At 44.0% G+C, this 24038-nt stretch overlaps 1 protein-coding gene across 6 annotated transcripts in view; it reads right to left on the reverse strand.

Annotated features, from left to right (window-relative positions):
* pan (pangolin) overlaps positions 1-24038 on the reverse strand; it is a 143809-nt gene that overhangs the window by 19672 nt on the left and 100099 nt on the right. For 4 of the 6 annotated variants that reach the window (XM_066738503.1, XM_066738502.1, XM_066738507.1 and 1 more), the window contains exon 4: positions 1359-1599. In XM_066738503.1, the coding sequence (XP_066594600.1) occupies positions 1359-1599 (241 nt within the window). Of the gene's footprint in view, positions 1-1358; positions 1600-2250; positions 4488-24038 lie in introns of those variants that run through there. The other 2 variants (XM_066738501.1, XM_066738504.1) reach the window with 2 other exon arrangements.

Below are 24038 nucleotides of genomic sequence, written 5' to 3' on the forward strand. Positions count from 1 at the left end.
TGAGTCACCGAATGAACCTGTAGTCGTGCATAAACGCTATCAACCCCATCTACATATTCCCCATGAAGAAGGGATGCCCCGGTATATCCCGCACTGGCTCTTGCCCGTGGACCGCAAGACAAACTGAAACCTTGCGAAAAATTTCCTTCCCTCTAATGTCCCCTGCCTCTCTATCCCTTTCCATCTTTCTCCCAACCTCCCTCTTCGGCAAATTAAATATAGAAAAAATATGAACATAATATTTACCATTACTTAAAATCGTTACGAGCACTACTCGAGAGTACCGACTTTCAATTGGTAGCGCGCAATAGCCGTAGTTAATACGAGAAGATGTTGAGGGTGGATTTTCGTAAGAGGAGGTGAAGGAGAGAGAAAAAAAGAGAGAGTAGGAGAGAGGGGGGAGGTGGGAGCATGAGAAGAGCTGGGGAAAGAAATAGAGAGGTGGGTTGAAACCTCCTTGACCCGCTACAAGAGAGAGGCTGCTGCATGCCTCACTGATTAGCCTAATGGTGACTTCTCCTCTTATTCGCCTACTTGGCGCCAATTCGCGAGACCCTCTCTTCAGCGTTTCCTCTTTTCCACCCTTTCTCCCTATCTCTCTTACTCTCCCTCTCTCCTCCTTCTCCTTGTCCCTTTATCTGGCTCGGGGACCCCCTTTAGCTCTTTACGAATCGCCTTTCAGACCCAGCCTCGCTGTCTCTTCACTCACCGAGAGTAAGAAATGTCCCTTCAATTAGGACTCTACTGAAATATCAATATTTCCCGGTGTGTTAGTTTACGTTTCTCGCTGTGTATATGTGTTTTTCTTCACAAAGAAATATTCCCTTCGCTCCAGCCCACCTTGCTTCCACGCAGTTTTGATGTGCTAATGAAAAAGTTATCTGCATTAATCAGTCAGAATCACCGTATAAAAATAAACGTCGCTCACTCGAATGCTAATAAACGAGAGGAGCGGTAAAAGTGTTAATTGGTCCTTGTTTTCGTATTCCTGATTACCGATGATAACGTGTCAACTGCATCTTCGTTCATCGACACAATGAGAGGTGTGAGAAAGTTTATACGTTGAAAGAGTAAGAAATGTTGTGATGCAATTTTGGGATCAACAGCAACCTCCACCTAAACTACATTCGTGTTTCAAATCATTAGAGGGAGTTGTGAGAAGATGTTGAGTGTGATACAGTTGAAAATAGTAGATTTTGCAGATCGCAGTAAATTGCGTTCCAGCGTTGAAGAGTTGGCAAAACTTCCATTGTTCATGGAGCGTTTGCAAATAGTAGGTGTGACGAAAAATTTGGACGGTAGATCAGCTGATGAAAAAGTTAAGAATTTTCCTTTCGACTCGTATTTGCAAAGCTGACCTGTGGAGGCTGCTGCTACGAGGAGTCGTTTCCAATGTGCGGGATGTGTGGATGGGTGGTCATGGTTGGAAGCATCCGGTGACCAGTACTCACCGGCCGCAGCGGCCGCTTTGCCCGCATCCAGCGTCCCATAGGGTGGAATGCCCATATGGGCTGGTGGTGGCTGCGCTAGATGATCCCCATTCGGACAAAAGAAGGGAAGTCCACTTGGATGCGTTCCAGCAAGACCCATTTTGCTCGCCTGAAAAAAAAAACAAAAACATTCATACGTTAGAAGAGCTATTACAGAAATTTCACACATTTAAAAATGAACGAGTGTCGCAAAATATTTCTCCTTAAGATAACGATACGTAAATTGTTAAGAGTTGCGAATGTCCGAAAGAAACGGTTGTGAATCGAAGGGCAAACTGTATACGCAAGGGCTGAGATATTGCCATACTCGAGAATCGGTGAAGAATTTACTTAGTCTGAAAAGTTGGAGAGAAATAAGATATTCGGCTGAATGGTTTGTAAGAGGAGCTATCAAGTTGAAGCATTAATTTGTGCAAGAAGTTATAGTATGTATATATAGCACATCTCCTTGAAAGTCAGAGGGGGCGCGTTCGACTTTTTCGTCTGCTTGGTGTATTGCCAAATTCAAGTGGCTCTTAAAGCAACCATCCTCCGAGCCCACTTTCTTTACCTTTCAAGTGACAGTCGATGAAATTAGTTCAATCTGCTTAGAGGCCGTAAGCTTCCACTCCCATTCCCCCCCCCCTCTCTCTACCTCTTTACTATTACCTACTTTCACCACCCAATACTACTACTACCCCTTTTCTTTTCCTTTCGACTCCCCTTTTTTCCGGGCAGATCAATGACTCGAGCGGTTGTCTCTTATCAGCCAGGTGCTTACCATAAGTGAGGCAGTATCGCGCATGGATCTGACGGTAAGAAGGACTCCCGGATCGAGTGGTTCTCTTTCCATCCAGGTCAAAACTCTGGATAGCAGATCAACTGCCTCAGCTGCACTCGGTGCATCCTCATACGTCTCACTAATTTTCCGTTCATCCTTCTCATCCGTCCCGTCCTCAACCCTATCCTTCCTATTCTCGATCTTGCTTCCACATTCCTTCTCTTCTTCAACCGCTTCTTCTCTATCGGTATCACGTTCATCGGATTCCTTCCACTTTTGTTCAGGCTCCACCTTCGGCTTAAAAGCCTCTTCCTCCTGCTCGTCCCTCCTAACGCAACGAGCCAGTTCGCTCTCTTCGTCGACGATCCAACTTTTGAAATCTTGATCAGTAGCGACTAACCCAACCTCCCTGGCCAAGGTTTGCAGTTCCATCAGCAAAATTCGATCGTCTTCGAGGTCTTTGGTCGTATGGGCTCGCGTCGATAAAATTGGGATTTTGTCACATTTAACCTGTCGATCTTCCCTGTCCAGCTGTGGCAAGATCCAGCTGCGAGAAAAGGTCTCCGAGCGGATGCTCAGCCAGGATCGGTGAAGATCTACGAAAGCCTCCTTCAGATCGAACCTTCGCAGGAAGCGAGTCAAGAGTTCGTCGGTCTCTTCGGAATTGGCCGAATTCTTCGAAAGGCATTCAGCGTTCTTCCTCAGATTGCAGAGACTGTAGCAAGAGAATCTGGACAGGATGCTGATGGCGAGTCTCAGTCGCAGTTCTCGAGGAACAATTTTGGTCTCCAGGCAATCTTTAGGCACGATCAGCAATCGAACTAAGCCATCAGCCGCTACGCAGTCGGATTCGGGAGGTAGGTACTCGGCCATTTCAGCTACTAGCACGGCACCATCCGGATGCATCGCCATGGCGGTAATGGCGAACTCACGGTGGAACCACCAAAGGAAGAGATCGGTCGTTAAGGAACCTCTGCCACCACCAGCGTAGACCACTGGCTGGCTCAACATATTGACCTTCCTCAAGCAACGTGGTCTCCAGTGACGTCCAGCGACCAGTAAGCGTGTCCGATGATGTCCCTCGTGATCAGCAGCCCCCACCATCCATATCCGCTCCGATGCATCGCCCAAGAGGCTTCCTCTTCGGGACGGCAAATCTCGCCAATCAAAAAAGCACACGTGCGCCAGGTAAATCCTACTTCTATCGTAACTCTCCAGCGAGATCCTCAAGCTTTCCAGACTAGGTGGCGGCACGTGTCGCGAGTCGTTCTCGTCGACGACGCCATTTTCAACGCCGGTAGCTCCCTCGTCCCCGCAACTCCCCTCCGTCGCCAGCTTTCCAACGTCCGCAGTAGCCGAGGAAACGGAGGCTGAGGAAGAGGAGGGAGAGGAGGAAGCTGAAGAGCCAATCGACGATGTGGATGAAGAGCATGTGCTCGAAGATGCTGCACCACCACGACTTACGTTTCCATCAGACTTTTCCAGAATCACAGTCGCTGCGGATTTTCTCACCCTTCTTCTATTCAACAACTGTCGCTCCTGCTTCCTCCTCCTAATTCTGTCTCTGTGCAGAGTAGTTTGATTCTTCATACCATCCTTCGACCTTGCCTCCTTGTCATCCCCCGTCCTCTCCATTCGATCGGTGGCCATACTGTTTTGCGCCGAAGAAGTGTCACGTGCCAAAGTTCCTAGAGGACCATCATCGCGGTCCTCCTCCAGCTCCTCGTCAAGGCCAGCCCGCGTGGTACCATTCTTACTATCGGTAGCATGACTCTCGGATACAGTTCCATGAGCAGGTGCACTCGAGGCATTCCGCTTCTTCGAGCTGACGATGCAACGGGGCGAGATGGCATTTTCACGGGTCTCGCAGCTTCCCAGGGTCGGACGCATGCGCGTTGACCACGATCGACCCTCGCCAGCTTTGCTGATATTGCTGCAATCGCTGTTTTTGTCGGCTCTCGACAAGGACGCTTTGTCGCTGCTACGTCGCGTACTTTCGTGGGACGACTGGACGGCTGTCAGAGGTTTCGAATGACGTTTCCTGCACGACGACGACGATGGCGAAGAAGAAGACGAAGAAGACGACGACGAAGACGACACCTTGGTCGACCGCGCGCACTTTACGGCCCGTGGTGGCATTCGCCGTTCGCGACTCTCGCGAGGGTCTGCGTGGGTGTTTTTTCTGGTTTTTCAATGCCGATACCCTGGGATGGCTGTTGATACGCTGGGGGTTTCGGGCGCGAGCTCATCGACGGCGTGGCAGGTTCGCGTAGCGAGCGATGACTGAACCTGAACGAGCGGCTGCGACGCAGCCGTCAAAGGCCGGAGCGGGAACTAGAAGGCTTTGATGTGCCGCCGCCGCCCGGCGCGCACAAAGCCAAAGCGGGCCCGGCTTGGCTCGTTGGTTGAAACGCTATCGGGGCGGGCGTGTGATAGAGACGGAGAGAGGGTGAGCGATGTAGGAAGAGGGGGGGGGGGGGTAGAGGGAGACGGAAGCTATCAAACCATCCAAGAGAGATAGTCGAGCGGGAGAGGAGATAACGCTGTTTCGCTCTGATAGGAGGAGAGGGGTAAACCAGACGTACAGTCCACCACCACTTCCCTGTACCTAGCTTAGTCCACGCGCATCGCCAAACTCTCTCGCTTCAACCCGCTTCGGCCTCTCCCGCAGTCCTCTACCGTACATACTGTGTACCTCGACTGTACTGCACAAAGCTACACGCGAAAAATAAGCAAATACTACGCTTATCACCTATTTACTCGTTAAACGTCATTACGGGCTTGGAGCAATTTTTCCAGCCTCCGGCCTAACTTTACGACCGTTTCGTTTCTGCTGCGATTGACCGATGGCGCGTTTAAAATTCTTTCTGCGATTACAGAGGGATTTTGCGAAGGATGCGGAAGAGTTTTTTCTTCTGGGCTACGTAGAAACGAGAGGGGGGAGAATGGTTTATTCTTGGGTGGAGAAAATTATGTCAAGAAAGGGGGAGGGGGGGGGGGGGAGAGTTTCCTGGTAGGCTTATAATATTTACAAATCGGATTTTGCTCGGGGCTTACGCGATGCACGATTATCGACGTGTCAACAAATTTATAAACGCCTCCACATCAAAAGCCGCGCTCTGGTTTGCGATAATAATTGTCACGTAGCTGTGTGTGGTGCGCGTGATAGACGCTATCGCGCGCTTCACCGATGCAACAATCGATCGGCCTGCGTCGTGATAACGGCGCGGTGCAGCACGACGGGACACGACGCAACACGACACGACACGACACGACACGACGAGTCTCTTATTTTCCTCTAGCTCGTTGCTTTGAATTTTCCCAACGATTTCGTCCTCCCGTTGCTTCGTCTCCACCTACACAACGACAATTTTCGTGACTTTTCATAATTACCGATGGAAATCTCTTGAAACTTATTGGGAAATTGGAATGAATAGTGCTATACCGTTCCCAAGAGTTATATATACCTATATATATATATATATATATATATATATATATATATATATAGAGGGAGTGAGAGTTTAAAACGCGAGTCCCGTAGGATGACTGGAGAGGAGCGACTCGCTTGTTGTGCAATATTTTATCTAAATGATTTCACGGCGAATATGTTTGAAAGCTGGCGGGTAAGCTCGAGGGGAAAATCTTAAAGAGGATGTGAAGCGTGACGAAAGATCACCGCACCCTATTCAAAGTAATTCTAGTGACCCGGGTCAAACACTTTTAGCAGATAAGGAATGTGCGTGCGTCAATTTGCCGTACCTTTCCATTATATCACGCTCTCGACAAGGAAACTAGTCCTACCCGTTTCTTGATCAATGACTCGAGCCTTGAGTCAAGAGCGCGTTCGGAGTGCTAAATAAATGGGAAATGTTTGTATATCAACGGCGTTTCTCTTTTAAGCTCGCATTTTATCCTCCTCCCGCTATCTCTGTAGCAGCGCTAAATTGTAACGCATATCGCGTTGCGCTCACTTTTAATTGGCTTATCTCTTATGGAAAGTGTACGTACCGCCGATTTCGAACAGTAAATCATTGCAATCGTGCATTTCCATATATCGTTGGGATAGGCTTGTTCAATATTTTTTTTACCTTCACTGTACAGTTCTCAACACTGTACTCGCGAATCTGTCATGATTTTACTTTAAAAGAGTTTATTCTGTATTTGTTATGCCACAGTCATTATTGCAAATAAACGAGGTTCTCTCTCGTCGTATTTACGAGATGTATTTAAATATTTCTCAAGAATAACTCTATATTGTTTATCATACACGGTTTTGCCAGTCAGACGTTTGCTTTAATCAGGATCCATTGTAGATTTAGTTCTGTTGCATCTATTGTTTCAGGATATATTGATAGAGGGAGGGGATAATAGTGTGTGTGTGTTTGGGTGTAAGAGAGAGATAGACGTGCGAGCTGTGTGTATATATAATACAGGGTGTTCGTCGGGCGTAGGTATTATCGATTATAGCTTAACGTAAGCGCCGTGCATAATCGAGTTACACTTGATATTTAGAAACGACTAAGATAGAAATAGATAAGTAGCGCAGCAACAGCAACGACTAGCAGCAATCAAAATAAACCGTGCTAGCTCCTTTAACTCGCACACAGTGGCTCATCACGAATTTGGCCCTCTTCGCTAAACGAAATTTTACCATTCTTCCCTCAATGTTTCTTTTCTTTCCGACGCTCACTCCTTTACCTCCGCTAAAATTCCCTTCAGCCAGATACTTCACGCGGAAGATCGAATTGTCCTTGTACTCCTACGCGTCTTGAACGATTCATCGCCCTTTTTCTTCCCTATCTTTTTATTTCTTCGAAAATCCACGCGAGTGGAAACTGCGTTATCTCTCCTTCAAACGCTACGAGCAAAGTAAACGTAGCGAAATCCTTTTCCTCGCTTAACAATACAACAACTTTAATGATCAAACTGCGAGATAAAAATATCGATGAACCTGTGGAAGGCGCCACCTTGCTCTTCCTCTATTTCGGCAAAGATCTGTCCATTGAGAATTTAACTAATAGGGAGATAAAAAAAAAAGTAAAATATACAGATCAATATGAAAGGGTGTCTCTGTCGATGAGCGTTGCCAGAAAGCTTTCCCTGCATTGTTCGACGGTAGTCTGGCTCGACTCTCGTTCGATCAGGGTGAGAAGATAAAACGTAAATTGGCCTTGTCTGGAGAAACAGCTGGGAGCACTCGCTGAAACCCAGCAAAGAGGATACATGAATTATTCGGGAACCGCTAATCCTGTTGGCTTCTGGAGGAGCCGCCGTCTCCTCCTTTTCCCTTCCTGAAGGAATTAACTTTAAGGTGTTTCTCCATGGGAGGGAGGAAGAGGAGGACGGTGGACGTGGTATATAATTTTCTGCCACTCCTGTGAGAGAAAGGATTATATACAGTTATCGTATATAAGTGTATATATAAGGGAGGAGGATGAATATAAGTGGAAGCAGAATTGGAGGATGAAATAAAGAAATATAGCAGAGTATGTGTATATATACATGTATATAAGGAAGGAGTCTCTCTCTCTCTCTCTCTCTCTAGTAAGCCAAGCAAGGGGATGTTACAGTTTTGTCTGTGTGCGAGATAATTGCGCTACGTACATAGCTCTGGACGACGGTAATGGCTAGCAAATACACGCGCGAATATGCTTGAATTAGAAGGAGAAAAGAGAGGATGGATAAAGTGGAATAAGAGGAAGGGAAGGGAAGGGAAAGAAATATGGGCTGAGGAGAAAAGAGGGTGGAGAAGAGGGGCAGATGATGCGGTGAATGGAGGCGACGGTGGCCAACCCCAAGCTGAGTTGCCGGGGCAACCAGAGAGGCGTAGGCGCTCTGTCTACTCTCTCTCTCTCTCTCTCTCTCTTCTCTCGTCTCCTTCCCACTCCCGTGCATTGCTCTATTCTCCTCAGGGAGAGGAAGGGTCTCTCTCGGCCTGGAGGGGCACCGAGCTTACCAAAGGAGATAAAGAGGTAGAAGAGAGAGAGAGAGAGAGAGAGAGAGAGAGAGAGAGAGAGAGAGAGAGAGAGAGAGAGAGAGAGAGAGAGAGAGAGAGAGAGAGAGAGAGAGATGGACGAATCATTGGACAGTTGCAAGAAGGACCCCACAGAAGAATCCAAAGTGAAGATATGTGCCATCTTCGCATCCTCCACTCTCTTCCCTTCTATCGAGTTTCTCTCTGCTACTATATGTATATTATTCATATATTATACCAATAATCAGATTTTTGTTACTATATATATTCGTCTGCGTTAAAACTAAAGCGACGAGATAAAAATGTGCTGGGTGGATACTAAAAAATCTCATGAGTTTCAACATCCGATACTTATTTTTAAACGTTACTAGACGTACTTTAATAGTATACACTTGTAAGTATATGCAACTCTTGTAATTTAAGCTACATTAATTTCAATAAAAATACCTGAGCTCTGATTGTTGAATAAAAGGATAGTGTTTTAGTATTATGTGATATATACATTTATACTTGTATGGGTACAATTGTATCCATTGGAACAAAAACATTGATTTTGGCTTATCAGATGGAGAAATAATTTGATTTTCCAAGGGGCAAGGTTTAGAGTTGCAGAAACTGGAAGGAAGGTGCTTAGGTGTTAGGTGCAACGGTCGTTTTAATGATGGTGCAAGTTCCGCTCTACTGGGATATTAACAAGTGCTCGTGCGCGCGATAATTATAATTAATTATAATTTTCTTTGTGCCCGTCATTAGGGGAGGATTAAACGGTGAGTATAAATTACTCGCTGTCGGTATCGAATTTAATAGGTTGACATAATAAACGACGCCACCGTGCATGATTAAGCGAGCCAACCGGAATTATCCAGTCGACGTGCTTTAGAGAATACGACTGTGCTCGCAACTCGACCACTGCTGCATACGAGTATGTGTAGGTATACAGGCGAGCATGCAGAAACAACCACATAGAGAAACGCGAACGCGCATATTTGTTATTCGCTCTACCCGTTGTCCATCTCGCATCTCCTTGTTGCCCACTGCCCATTGCCCATTTACCAACCGCCCACGACACCCCACTGCCTGGAAGGAACCAATGCGCATGCGCACACGTGCTCTTCTTCCATATAATACCAACACATCAATTCTTCGTCCTTTGTAACCTTCAATCCACGCACCTTTCCTTCATTCTTCGCGCCAACTTTTGCCAGAAATACTCTCGATCCAAATGAAACTTCCATCTCTCTCTCTCTCTCTCTTTCTTTATTTATTGGTGATAAAACTCTAATAACTCTAACCTACCAATTAAACTTTAATAAAACTGTAGACCCTGAAGAATTAAGAGAGTTAAAGATGACTTTGAAAGCATTTTTCCCCCTCTTTGGTCGAAACTACGATATATACACAATCAATGTATATATATATGTAATCTTGCTAAATGAAGAGCAAATTCTAATATCCATTTCTCGCTTTCCCTGTTTCAGCTTATCTAGCTATAATTACGCAGGATTGGTATAATCGAGGAGATCTTTGAGTCCTACGCGTCCTCTGTATAAGATAATTGTACAAGCACCGACTACTCGTCGTTTATCTCTCAACAGCTACTTTGCATATGTGCTGTACTTTAGCAATTTACTCATGATGAATATGTCATTAGCAGAATAAATATATTCGGTATCAAAAAACTCGTGTTAGGAGTTGCATTGGGAAAGTGATTTTTAAAAGCACTGGTGTTGACGATAAACGTGGATTTTCATTCTCAGCCACTTTGTATAGTTGGTATGGAGCAAGGAGCGAGTATATATATATAGAAATCTGAAGTTTCGTCATAAAGGTATCGTTTACTCCTTGGTGCACTATGCACTTCCTGGTTAATTAATCCGAATTTGCACGAGCTACTTGGGGCAAGAAGTTTCCCCCTCTTCCTTGAATTTCTTCTCTCTTTCGTAACTCCATCATCTCAATGAAGATTTCTCGTCATTGTTCAAGCGAGGACCAAGCGCCTTCATATTCCGAAACCTCCTCAAATGATCGTATTGATAATGGCGAGCTGATGTAATCAATCTCTGTATTCACCAAAGGATCGCTTTACACTAACGAAGCGATAATAATCGATGAGCGCTCTAAGAAGCAAGAGGCGGAGAGTGATAAGGACTAGGATGCTGAGAGAATCGTAACAAATTCACGAATTTTCTTGCTCATTCCAGCTCTATGTACATAAATGCAAGTAGATTATAAATACAACGTTATCGAGTAGCGATGAAAAAATAGCAATATTTCCGATCAAAAGCGATTAAATTATTCTTGAATTTAAATAGCGAAACCTCAAACCTTGAACAATCGGTTTATCACTCGCTGCGTATTTACATACGTCGCGAGAAATTGCTGGACGGTGTCCAATGTACAAATTGGTAAATCTTATTTACTTGGGATTAATTAAAAAGAGTGAAAGAGAGAGAGAGAGAGAGAGAGAATTAAAGAAAAGAAAGAGGAAGAGTCGCAGGGAGTAGAGTCGTAGTGGTGGGGGAATAACGGAAGGAAAAGGGGGGAAAAAGGATTACAGGAGCGTAGATAAGAAAATTGGCGTTGGAGAATCGGATCTGCGCCGACTCCAGAGTGTTAGCTCGCGAATTAGGGGTGGGGGTTTCGGATCGAGGCTGAAGCAGGCAGGCAGGCAGGCGAGTAGGGTGGATGGAGGGTGTGGGAGTATGGAGGGAGGGATGGTGCGGGATTGTGGGGGTGGGGCAAGTACACGGGCAACACGAGCGAAGGGGCGGCCGGTTAGGATCCGGCCGCGATCCATCCGGAGGGGTTATCGATGGTGGCGGAGAGCCGGTACGTCAGAGCCGGTGGCCGTCGAGGGGCTTGGCGGCGGGGATTCAAGTGGAAGCTGCGGCCAATCCGAAGGAATCGTCGCCATGACTACCGGCGCCTGCGTCCGCCACCGACGCCAACATTTTCAACGTCCTCGTATACCGTCGCGCCGCCGTTCCCCTCTACGCTTGCTTTTCCTCTGCTATACATGAACATGCACACACACACATATATATATATATACTCTCGTGTGCACCTCGTCTCCCCCTTTCTTCCTTATCAAACTCGTGCACCATCCATACAGTTCTTATCCTGCTTTCGTTCGCTCGAAACATTTCCACCAAATTTCCACCCTCCCCTCTCACTCCTGTGACTTGCATCTCACCTTCGCGCTCCTCTCTCTCTCTCTCTCTCGAACAACATTCGCATTTGCATTCGTATAAATACAACCGAAGAGTAATTACAATTGAGTCGAACGATATTTAAAATTCAATGCCAAAGTAGCTCTGGCTACATCGTTGAACAGTCTATTGAACGATAATTAATCTTTGTGATTGGAGCAAAAGAGGGCTTTAAGGACCAGATTGGAATTAAAAGCGAGAATCAGTGGATACAGGAAGAATTTGCAAGGAAATTCGAGAGTAACGCCATTGTTTAATTGGGAGCTTGAAATGCCCAGTATATATGTATAATGGGATGTATTGCGCTTGCGCCCGAAAAAGGGGAGAATCTACTGTCCGCCCTTCCCTTACCCCAAGGACCTTTTCCCCCTAAATCTTTCTCTCGACTTCGTATTACATAATTATATATTCCATGGAAAAGCAAAGGCAAGCGCAATGCCCCATGCTTATATATATATATATATATACAAACTTTAACATTTCCTTCGATGAGAACATCCGACCTACTAATTTCTAACGAAACTATTAATTACTGTTTTACTACGTTCTTTCTGATTTGTCACAAGCATTGCGATCCACGTCACTGCAGCTTGGTGCGTTACACTTTTGACGTTTTATTGTTAACCGCATTGGTGGCTGCGTACTGTGAAAAAGCCAAGGGATTTAGGCAAATTGATCGCCGAGATATCATGGAATGTTCACCCAACTGTAACGGAAGTAGTTTTCAAACGGTATCAAACAGAAACTTTCGGGGAGTCAGCTCTCTGCTGCACTTTCACCCCGTTTCGAAACGATTTCAGTCCTCTCCCCGATAACTTATATTCTCTCCTTGTTTGGAATATCTAATCGATAAGTTGCAAAGTGAGCAAAGTTAAAAGTTAAGAAAACAGCAACGGCTTAAAAGTCAAGTTAGACGATATTCTTTTCTATAAATATCTGTATATACAATGCTTTTTTTTAAACTTATATGTAGAGAGTATGTTGAAAATCATAAGAGCCTCTTTTCTCGGTAACCCTCGGAGTGTTGCTTGATTGAAAAGCCCTTTCACTTTTTAAAACTGCCATCGTCCAACCAACGTGGCTTCCATTAATACTTGTAAACAATTTACATAACCCAAAGAATAATTCATAATTCAGATGCAATCAAAAAATGTTAATGACACTCTTACTGTGCCAACGAGAGTTGCTAAAAATCTTGCCAAGTATTTTGGAGGTAACGCATAGTTTACTATATAATACATGATACATAAAAGAAAAGTAAAACAAAAATTATTCTAATCTCTATGTATGACAAAGCTAAAGCTATGCATATATATTTAAAAACTTTCTTGCTGTCTGTCCTTTTAGATCCAGTGTCTTTCGATATCATCAATTGAAAACAATAGTAAACTTGAATTTTTAACTACACACAGTGGTTGTTTAAAAAAAAAACTAAGTTTTCTAGACAAAGAATGGGGAAAAGTGAAATTCAAGGAAATGTAAAATAATTGAAGAGTTCAAGATTAACTTTCTTTTTCAATATTAAAAAAAGAACGAAGAAATATAGTTAAAAATAATTGTTGGCACAACTGAAAGAGTTGGTGAAAGCATAACTATAATAGGGGGAAGGGGGGGGGGGGTGACATTGTTTTAGAAACAAACGAGGCGCCGGAGGTATGACAGGTCATTGAGAGAGATGATCAATGTGGCGCCTTGTTTAATCAGTCACTTCACGTTTGTTTAATCTATGAAATCGAACCAGCCACCGCAAAAAACCATGCAATGTCATATTTCTGAATAATCCGACCCACTCAACGAATATACAAGCCTCTCTCCCCATGTCCATTGAAAAAAAAAATTCTCCATCCATCTTAATATCCGGTCGACGGAACCGTACTGATCTGGGGCTTACAGCTTCCTCTTTAATTTTGTTTCAGATTAAAATCAATAAAAAAAAACTATACACGATGTACACACGATAATAAGGCAAAAGCTCTTAGAAAAGAGTTCGGGATATTAAATTGGCAGGCTCGTGAAAAAATTGGCGATTGGGAAAGGAAAGTGAATAAATAAATCAAACGGAATTAAATTAAGGAGAGAGTAAAAATAATATAGTGGTATTATTGGAACGACCGCAAAATGGTAAAACTGAAAAGAGAAGGAAGGAGAGAACGGTTTAACGGAGAAAAATATTGCGCGGCTGCGCTGCTGCTGCGAGCTACGTTTGATCTGCGAAACGCTAGCCGTGCAAACGACGTTTCGTTTTAACACGACCCTTCTTCCAAGCGAATATTCGACAAAGTATCCGGCAGCTCAATATTGTATGTCAGACTATCGCCGTTTTACCATTTATTGCAAAAATTAACAATAACAACGATATATTGTAAGCACGAAAAAAAAAACTTACCTTAAAAAATTATTGCTTTTTATTCCTGGTTTATTATTACAAAAAAGAACTTCTCGGTAATTAAATGACTCGTCTTAAATTTATCGTAGAATCTTCATTGTTTTGCACTCTTTTTATACCTTCGCTGTAAAAGTTAGAATTTTATGACAATTTTTACGCTCGGAATTCGATCAAGTCTAGTTAGATTTTAAGTTTTTTTTTTTTTTTTTTTTTTTTTTAGCGATTTAACAAGAGTTATCGCGAGCACGTGTGACAGATGATAAACCAAAGTGACATTTCATTGCGATTCGTTTTTTTTTCACATTTACTGTACTCGTGCCACCCCTACCCAATACGCACACATCAATCTCACCCCGTTCATTGCATGCTCAAATATATTGAGTTTTCACGGTAATTCGTTTAACTAAGCAATAAGTCGATATTGGTAATCTGCCAATAGCCATTTAAATATTCCAATTATTCTCTTTTTTCTTCTCGCTTTTATTTTTGTTATTTCTCTGTTGTACGAAACCTGAATAGAAAGAAAAATTATGCACCCATATAAATCAATCACACTTGAATTATTCTAATAAAAAATCCTTTTTTTCATAACAAATGAATTAGCATATTCCAGCAATATCATTTATCAAACAGGAAAATGTGAAATCGACTACAATTTCAAAGTACAAGTAAGAAACGTGATCCAGCTAATAGCATGTCCGACCAATCCCTGATAGTTACTACTGGCACAGTGAGAGCAAATGCATTGGTGCGTGGTTTATTCAACATCGAGTTTCATTGGACGACTCGTCTGATCGTTTTTCGAAATTTGGTCAGATTATATAAAAGGGGTGGAGTAAAATGGAGCCAAGGTAGTGATAAGGAAAAGAAGGTAGTGCATTATCGATAGGCGAACGACTATATAGGAGGAAAAGGAGGGAGGTGAAGAAGTAGAAGTAGAAGAAGTAGAGAAGGCGAAGCGGAAGAAATAAGAGGGGATGTAGGAGAACGGAATGGAAAGAGAGAAGCGTATATGTGTTAGTTTGGGAAGCTGGAGGCCATGAGGGATGGAGTTAGGTTGACGGATGGGTGGGCGTGTAGGGTGGAGATGGGGAGGGGTGGGGGATGGGGAGAAAGGGAGTATTAGGGTGGTAGGGTGGGTGGCTGTCGGCAGGATCAAAGGGCGGTGCTCGTTCGAGCTTTCGAGGGACGGTGAGCGCTCAGGGTGGCAGGCAAGTTGGCGGAGAGCGGGGAGCGGGGTGCAGGAGGGACCGCAGAGACGAACGTCAGAGGGACGAGGGGTGAGCGGTGGTGGTGACGGTGACGGTGACGGTGGCTCTGGAGGGTTGGGGGAGGAGGGGGAATGGAGTCAGCAGAGCGGAGTGGGTGGCAAATGCTCGTGGGTTGAGGCGACAACGAGCAAATCTGATTTTCGCTCCACTTGCTTACTCTCTCTCTCTCTCTCTCACCCCTTCGAATTCTCATATTCTCCCTCTCTCTCACTTTATATATATATATATATATATCTCCTTTCTATGATCCTCTTTTTACTACACGTTCGCTTCCTCTTTTCCACGCTCCCTCCCCCCCTTTCTTTCTCTTTATTTTTGCTGGTTGTATCTCTGTATATTATTTGCTTCATTACACCCCTTTTTAAGATCAAGAAGCACCCTCCAGATTCTACACTTAAACATCTATCAACTCTTACTGCTATTGTAGACGAAGCTTTGTTGCTCAGCTGATAAACCAGCAGCTTACATATCCTGGCCTCGACTTTGGCATACTTCGCTGCTCGCATACTGAGCCACCAAACTCGCGTACTGGTTAAAACTTTGTTGAACTTTCCCCGAGCGACGTCGATATATCGTGAAGCTCACTCGCGGATATCATGCCAAGGTCGGAAAGACGAGCGATATGTTTAACCCACTATACGTACGATCAATCTTTCCCATGATTTTTATGCTTTTGTGTTACAAAGTATTCGGGAAAAGTTTTCTAAAGGAAGCGAGCAATGATTAATTATCGTTATATATATATATATATATATATATATATGGCATAACAGTGTTAGTTTATATGTATATAGAATTAATATATAAAATTAAAACTAAATTTCCTTCACGAATACTTAAAATAGAGAAGGAATTAATAGTCAGTGAAAATATTCTAGCGAGATTGAAACTGCCTATATCGAGCAAAGGTATTACATAAAGAGGAAAACTGTTGTGGGGATAAATTGAAGAAATTTAGAAATGGAGGGCAAGGGTAGTTGTGCCAAAGGTGTTAAAAACCAAGGCCCTTTTAAACACGTCGTACAGTAAATTAAACGACCGGTTGGTAACGTTAAAGGCTTGACATCAAAGTACGAGTAAGGACGATGGTTGTCACGAGAGAGAAACGAAAGTGAGATGGAAAGGGAGTCCTAGGGAGGACTAGCTGGGACCTGAGTTGGAGAAGGACGATGGATCGAAGGAAGGAGAGCGATACGATGGAAACAACGAGATTCTTAGGGAAGAATGAGGCCAGCAAATGGAGGAAATTGTGCGAACGAGGGAGAAGGAGAAGGAGAAGAAGAAGAAGAAGAAGGAAAAAGAATGTGCGCGGTGAAAGGTGCTAAAGGGAGAGATAAGGGGTGAGGGAGAGATTCGTAAATTTCCTCGGTAAGGAAAAACTTGATTACGAAATTTAGAAGCGAGCGTTAAAAGGATCGCCGAGAAGAGGGTCGGTAGATTGTTTTACGGCATGGCTGGAAATGAGGCGCGAACGAAACGTGACATCATCAAGAGAAGTTAATTGCAAACGACGGGCTAGTAGATTATAGCGCAAACTAGCTCGACACTTTGTGCGCGTCGCTACTTCGCTTGTACCACCACCACCTGTTCTCTCCTCTACCTTCGCTCCAATAACTTATTTCTTCTTCTACTTCTTCTTCTTCTTCTTACCGAAAATCCAATGGAGAACCGTGCAATGCGACATGATGAAAATTCATGATTTTCTATCGTTCTCCTTCCAAAACTAGTTAGCGAATGAACATTGCATCACTATGTTGCAGTAGTTTGGAAAATATATCCTTCTACTATCGGATATATATATATATATATATATATATATATATATATATAGTTAACAAGTATCTAATAGAGCCTCTCTCTAATTTTCTATTATTATACAATGCACCGAAGATAAATCTAAAAATGAATGTAGAATCTGTAACTGCACAAAGCAGATTACCATTGACAAATAGATCCTATAGGAGTAACCGTGAAAAATTTCATCCATTATTCAAACTATGATGCAGAAAGCACGTTGAAATTAGTCCCTGGTGAAATTTAATAGTATTAACGTAATAATCCTAGAATTAATTTGGAGAATATCTACGATGAAATTTAAAAATGTTTGTTCGCAGTACATCAAATAATACAGCTGATACAGTAACTTGAACAAAAATGTAGCACTCATGCATAATTCAGGTAATTAAAATGGAATAGTAGCTCCATGGCGAGACACTGGGCAAACAATGCAGTTTGGTCAAGGGTAAAAATAGAGTACACATTGAGACGAATTAGCATGGGACGATTAACGTTTGGAAAATGTTGATGAAAAACGGCGAAAATTTTGTAACAAGTGCAGAGTTTTGAAAATGCGCTTGACAAAGGAATATTAATGATGGGAAAGGAGGGGAGAATGAGTAAAAGATGGTGGGGGAGGGGGTTGGCTGATCAATCGCGTTTGTTAGATCGCAATCGCGCCGTAACAGATTCATCAAGATCGTCATTTCCAGGCCACCTGGTATAACGTCCGGTGCTCCGTTATTACGCGTTTAATAAACCCGTCATAATAATATGTAATTTCATGGGGACTGCTTGGGTGAGAGGGAGGGAGTTGGAGAGAGCGAGAGAGAAAGTAGTGAGAGAGTGCGTCGAGGAGAAGTGGTTTGCTGTGACGGGAAGCTGAAGAGAATGAATGAACGAGCATATAGGTAGTGAAGAGAGAGAGAGAGAGAGAGAGAGAGAGAGAGAGAGGGATAAGGTGGGACGAAACTGGTAGTATATATGGGGAGTATCGACAGGAGAGCCGATGGTATCGCTGCTCTTTGTGCTTGATGAGATCCCGCACAATGATATACCATGGCTTCTCCCGATATGCGCGCAATATCCCAGAAGCCCCCACGCGCGAGCGTGCACACTCCTTTTCAAGGGACCCTGCAGCAACTGGAGTGAACCGGCCCACTTCACTAATCAGGCGTTTCTCGTTTATCAACCGACGCTGCGCGACGCGACTCGACGCGACCTGACGCAACCCAACACGACTCTCTGCTACGGTCAAGCCGGATTAGTTTTTTTTTTCCATCCCTGCATCGTACACTTTTTTCCAAACAAAAACTTTTCTTTTACGCAAAAACCTTTAATAGCAAAAGCCTCTACAAATATAGCATTTTCATTCGGAGTCTCGTTAAAAGTATAAATTTAACGTTTCGGTTCGTGTCTTTTTCAACGTATATATATATTTTTTGTTGAATTGTTTATTAAAGTGGGGGAGGGGGTGGGGGGGGGGGGTGGAGATGGCAGGTGCGAGGCTATAGACGAAAAAGGGATTTCCATCTATAAGCAAGGCTAGTTCGAAAGCGGTGATTTTGGTAGGTCGACTCGTAAGTGCTTCGTTCTTGCGAGCAAACATGTACGTGTTGGTGATGCTGCAACCCTCGCATAGTCAGACAGGCAAGCCAGACACATATAGCTTACGGAGATAGCCCGAGCACTCGTTCTTTAGTCAAACCTCCGCCCCTTTTCAATCGAGACTTCAAACGGTGGAGCGTGGAATCATGATTGGAACGGCCGCTGCTAAGCAAGGGGCTCTGGCCCCGGTTAGTTCCTGGGCGTCGGCGTCGGCGGCGTCGGCAGCGTCGGCGGTGGCAGCGCCAGCGGCGGTGGGGTCACCGGGGGTGGTTTGCCTCATCCCCTTCCCTCCCCTCCCCTCCCTCTCTCTCTCTCTTTCACCTCACCTCACCCCATCCAGCTTCATCTCATCTCATTTCATCTCCTACCAACGTCCTCCACCCCCTCCTCCACCTACCCTCCATCTCCACGACTCGACTCATGATGAAATTCCTAGCATTCAATCGCAGCACCGGCCGCAACTGCCGGGACGCCGACAGGGAGCCGCTACCAGCTCCTCGACCATTCGATAGACGCTTTCTATTGATAAAAAATAGGAAAAAGAACCTTCCCTTCTATGATACCCCCTACGTCCCTCGCGCTCGTCTACTCGTTTTGGTCAAACTACGTTTTTCCTCATTCATTCGGCCGAATCGGACGAGCACTCGGCATACATTCGATGCTATATACGCTCAGCGACCAAACTCCGTCTACCAAACAATTCTCATGATGCACTTTCCACAAGTATAATTTCAGAGAAACAATTAATCGTTCTCTTTGGTGTTACTAGCATATGTGTTACTATATTCCCAATTTATTGGATCGCCCTAATATTAATAATCGTATAGATATATTTATTGAACGCGAGAAACGTCAAATGGAATCTATTATATATATATATATATATATATATATGTATATAAACCTCACAAATACGCGTGTAATCATTAAGACGCTATACAGAGAGAAAATTGTGAGCGATTATTCGCGAAGAAATAGCAGTGTATATGGAAACGCATACACGTGCACGTATACATATATATACAGGTATATAAATGGGATAGCTATATATAGGATAGATCCATGTAAGCGTTAGCGAGAAATTCATAGATGTGCGGCGTAGATAGGAATCCTTTGGCGATGCTTCGGCTCCCGGTAGCCACGGATCCTGCAGGGACCCAACGTGATATTCCGGCTTGGCCTGGCCAGGATACGCCGGCGAATCCTCTATGCGCTTCGTTTGCCTTCACCGACTACTACGCGCTGGAATTCAAATACAGCCGCGTGCTCTCTCGTCACGGGGGGGGGGGGGTGAGGCAGAGGCAAGGGCGAGGGCGAGGGGAGAGGTGAAGGGGGAGGAGGAGAGCATAGGGCAGGGGCAAAAGCAGCAGAGGGAAAGAGGACCGTGGGTTGTACTGGCTACGTGGGTTGCTCGGTAAATGGGTAGCTGCTGGGTGGATGGGTTAGCAGCGGGGGAGGTGTGTAGGTGGTAGGTAGGTTCCTGTCGAGATTGGAAAATCCAATCGATCTTCCATCCTCTCCCTTCTACTCTTTCCTCTTCCTCCCCCCTCCCTCCCTCTCTACCGCCCTCTTTCGCTAATCCCTGAGCACCCCCCCCCCATCCACCCCTGCCCCGCTCCTCCCTTGTTCTTCCAGCATCGTCCAAACGTCCCTCTGCCATACCGTATACCTATATATATATATATATTTTATATAGAACACCAGCGAAGATCCTTCCTTCCGATTTTTATTTAGCCAAATTATACTCAACCTTCCAAGCAAAATTCATTTCCTACTGAAATTAGCGACTCATCCTTCGTATATATATAGTATACGCTGAAATAACGCAGTGTACTATATATATGTATAAAACACAAATCGATTAACAACCGATCGTTTAGCAAAACGCGTGGTTACATACATTAATTTATTTAAAGACTTGGTAGCATGCATTGATTTTCGTAAAACTTTTATCACTCGTTAGTACGATGAATTTATTATGGTGAAACAGCGGGAAGAGCGATTGATCCAGATGAAGCGGGCTCACTGATGCTGAAAGGGAGGAAACATCTGTTTGGATAATTAGGTGACAATATTTGCTGTTCTCGGCTAGTAACATATCGTAGCGTTTAACATATAGAGCGCCTGCGCGCGCGTGATAAAGAGAGATGCATGTATATAGGTATATATACACACATCTCTGTGAGTGAATAGAAATGTGAATAGGTACATACGGTTAGAAATCAGATGCGCTATAGCGCGCGCGCGCGCGCGTTCAGTCAGCTTTCACTGGAATTCAAATAGAGTCGAGGACTGAAATTGGAAAATCGGATCGATCCCCTTGCCATCCTCTGTCTCCCTTCAAAATGCACTTTTATTTCTCTATATGTCTCCTTTCTCTCTTTCCTCCTCCTACATAGTTCTCGCGCCATTCGTGTGTATGATTTTCTCGTCCGGAGAACAGTCCAGGACAGCATCCTATATATATATCCTGCACCTCTGACTGAATCCAATGTTATAAATATCGCAGGTCACGAAATATGACACGTTTGTCTGATGTGGCTGGAGAGCGAAGAATTCCATCAATCAGACGCAAATGGAGCCCCTTTTTGTTGTTCCAAAGTTTAGGCGATCACCGCGCTGGCCCGATGGTTTTGATAGGTCGAAAGGAGCGCGCTCTTTGTCTCGTTACACGCACTGACGTTCATTCATCAAACCCATTATACATTTGCAATTTCAGCTAATTTCTATCCACTTGTGCCATGTTGCCGCTGGTTAACACGTCTGACAGTATTCGAGAAGCTTTGCAGCCGAGCTAAATCGGATTAGCAAAATTTATTCGTATAATAATTTTGCTAAAAAAATAAATACCGAGTGTGTTGATAAAAAATTAATCAATTTGGTGATAATGGTTTATAATAGATATACTATAAAGTTATAAAAGGCTAGTGTCTATATAAATTCTTTAGTATTCTATCAAGGACGGTTCATATCGAAATTTTCATGAAATTTAGAGGAGCATTATGCTCGTACGTAGAAAGCAAAGTCCAGCATGGTAACAGTTAATATTGAAATATCCATGCAGCCCGCGAGAGTTGTATTATGGCTGGCACGAGTCAGGCTGGAAGTTGAGAAGTCTTTGGTGTCAGCAGCAGTAACGTGGAATAGGGAGAAGGGAAAGAGCGACCGTACATGTAGCGGGTGAGGAAACAGGAATGGCAATAGCAGCAACAGCAACAGCAGCAAAACCCTGTCTAGCCCTCGCCAATGAACCCGCTCAGTTATTCACGGGGTAGAATCGAGTAATTAGCTAGGTAGCCGTGAGCCTTCTCCTATAGCAATGATGCATACCTTCATAGTTCCTGATAGCTATACAACTGTGAACCAAGATTTCTTCGATAGTGTTATAAATGCAGTAATAATAATAATAATACAGAAAATTAACACAAAACGCATAACGATGTATATGTATAGCATGAATAGACTGTATGTTACTGAAAATCAAAATTAGTAAAATTTTAGAAAACCGTGCCATTAACCAAAGCTTCGTTTTGCATAAATAATTCATGGGACTTAGTCTTGATAGAAAATAATAATTTTCGGAAAAAAAAAACAATCACTGATCGAAAGAAATTATAAGAAAAATAAACAAAGTGAATCGTGTTGCTTGATTCCTCTTAAAAGGAAACTCTTCAACAAGATCATCCCGTGCTCTCACCCACCATTTCTAATCTGGGATTTGCGTATATACCGCGACGGAGGGCTCGATCCCCAGGAAATTCGTTCTTTTTTTCCTTCAGACGAAAGCCCTGCAAATATCAAGAATCAAGCATAACCGTTGAAGCTGCCGTTCTGCTTTACCGCGAAGCCTTCGTAAAAAAGCCGATTTGTTTTGAGCTACTTCCTTCAAAATATAAGACTTCTCTCTCTCGTACTATATTTCAGAAACACAATAGAATTTTTACGAAGTATCAGTGGAAATAATAATGTCCAATTGCAAAAGTTTCAAAGACTAAATACTAAATACAATCTGATGATTATTCTCACATTTTTAATACAATTTAAAAATGTTAAACCGTGTTGCATAAACCTACATATATAACGCAATGTGCGAAAGGAAAACACGTACATAAAAATGTTGATCGAGCAGTGTGTACCGGCATATTACCGAGTCTGAAATCAGCATGATTCTCCCTGCAACAACTGATATGAGATAGGCATGCACATGTAGGAACCGCCCTCTGGTACCTCGCCCTCTGCGCCAGCCAGCAGTTCTCCTTTTCATCCCCGGCATCCCTTTCCCGATGGCGCTTCGCAAAGTGTTCGCGTTTCAAACAATGCCCAGGCTACTTTTGCACCCTCGGTACCCGATACAAGTACACGGCCACCCGTTACGCATACACTCGCGTGTGTTTTAACTCGGAGAGACGCGTATCAGCAGCAGCGCTCGCGTGTACCAGCGATCCTCCTGCCTTGTTTCGCTCGGACCCACGCCCCTAGCTAACCGTTCTCTCGGTACCCTTCACGCTCTTGCTCACGTACACCCGTTTCTCTCCGTCTATACTTACTCGCAGCATCCCCCCTCGACGCTTTCATTAGCAAACTACCGTCCAAATTTTCCTTCTACCCACATCTTTCATAAAAGCCAAGATCAACAACGGACACTCCTGCAATTCCTTTGGAGACGATCATTCATTATACAGAACTATACTTCTTATAATAAATAATAACATGTATCGCCTGTGCTTTTAATTACGCGGTAAAAAGGATATTTAATCAAATTTAACACAGTGATGTATATATATATATATATATATATTTATTTATATACACCATAGCGAACATGATCGATTTTCCTTTGATCCATCCGATACGCGTGGACTATATCTGTAACCACGATATATTTTCGCAGAATCATGGTGAGTGAAGGAATTTGCGTTTGGCGACAAATAAACTGCGAGCATGGTGTCGACGATTTAATCCATTTATCCCAGCGTTATAAACGATCGAGCAGGAGTATAATTCCATTTTGTGGTTTCGCCTCTCGCGCGCCATATCAGCGTCGTCCCGCGCAACTCGCAACTTATTCTCGCGAGCATCTTACCGGTGTAAATATCCATTTGCGAGTGGGATATGATTTTTGGCGGTGATAAAGGTGGCGCGGTTGTAATCTACGAAAAGGGCAAAGTTGGACGTGGCTGAGAAGGGAATAAAGGCGAGCGAATGGAAATCCGCGAGTAGGAAATATTCTGCGGAACCTTCCGTTTCACTTTATGGCGAACGATGCCGATGGCAAAGATTAGGAGTGGCGCGGTCTGTTTGCTCGGGATGGGGAAGAAAAGTAGAAAGGAAAGGGGGGAAGAGGGTAGGAGGCAGTACTTGCTTGACGCTGGCCAATCAGGGCCGAGTTCCATTTGAACCGTGGCGCTCCTGGCCGTTTCTGAAGGCATTTAGCCAATCCAAAAAGCTTCTTTCATTAGACATCTCACTTTGTCTCTACCATGGCTCTATATTTTAAATGCTAATTGCAAGTTTTTAATGGGCTGAATCGGGGCTTGCTCCGTGCATGGGGACGGAAAATA

The sequence above is a fragment of the Prorops nasuta genome, unplaced genomic scaffold (assembly GCF_024137725.1).
Source record: "Prorops nasuta isolate Cenicafe-Biocafe unplaced genomic scaffold, Cenicafe_Pnas_1.2 PNAS00018, whole genome shotgun sequence".
Lineage (NCBI taxonomy): Eukaryota > Metazoa > Arthropoda > Insecta > Hymenoptera > Bethylidae > Prorops > Prorops nasuta.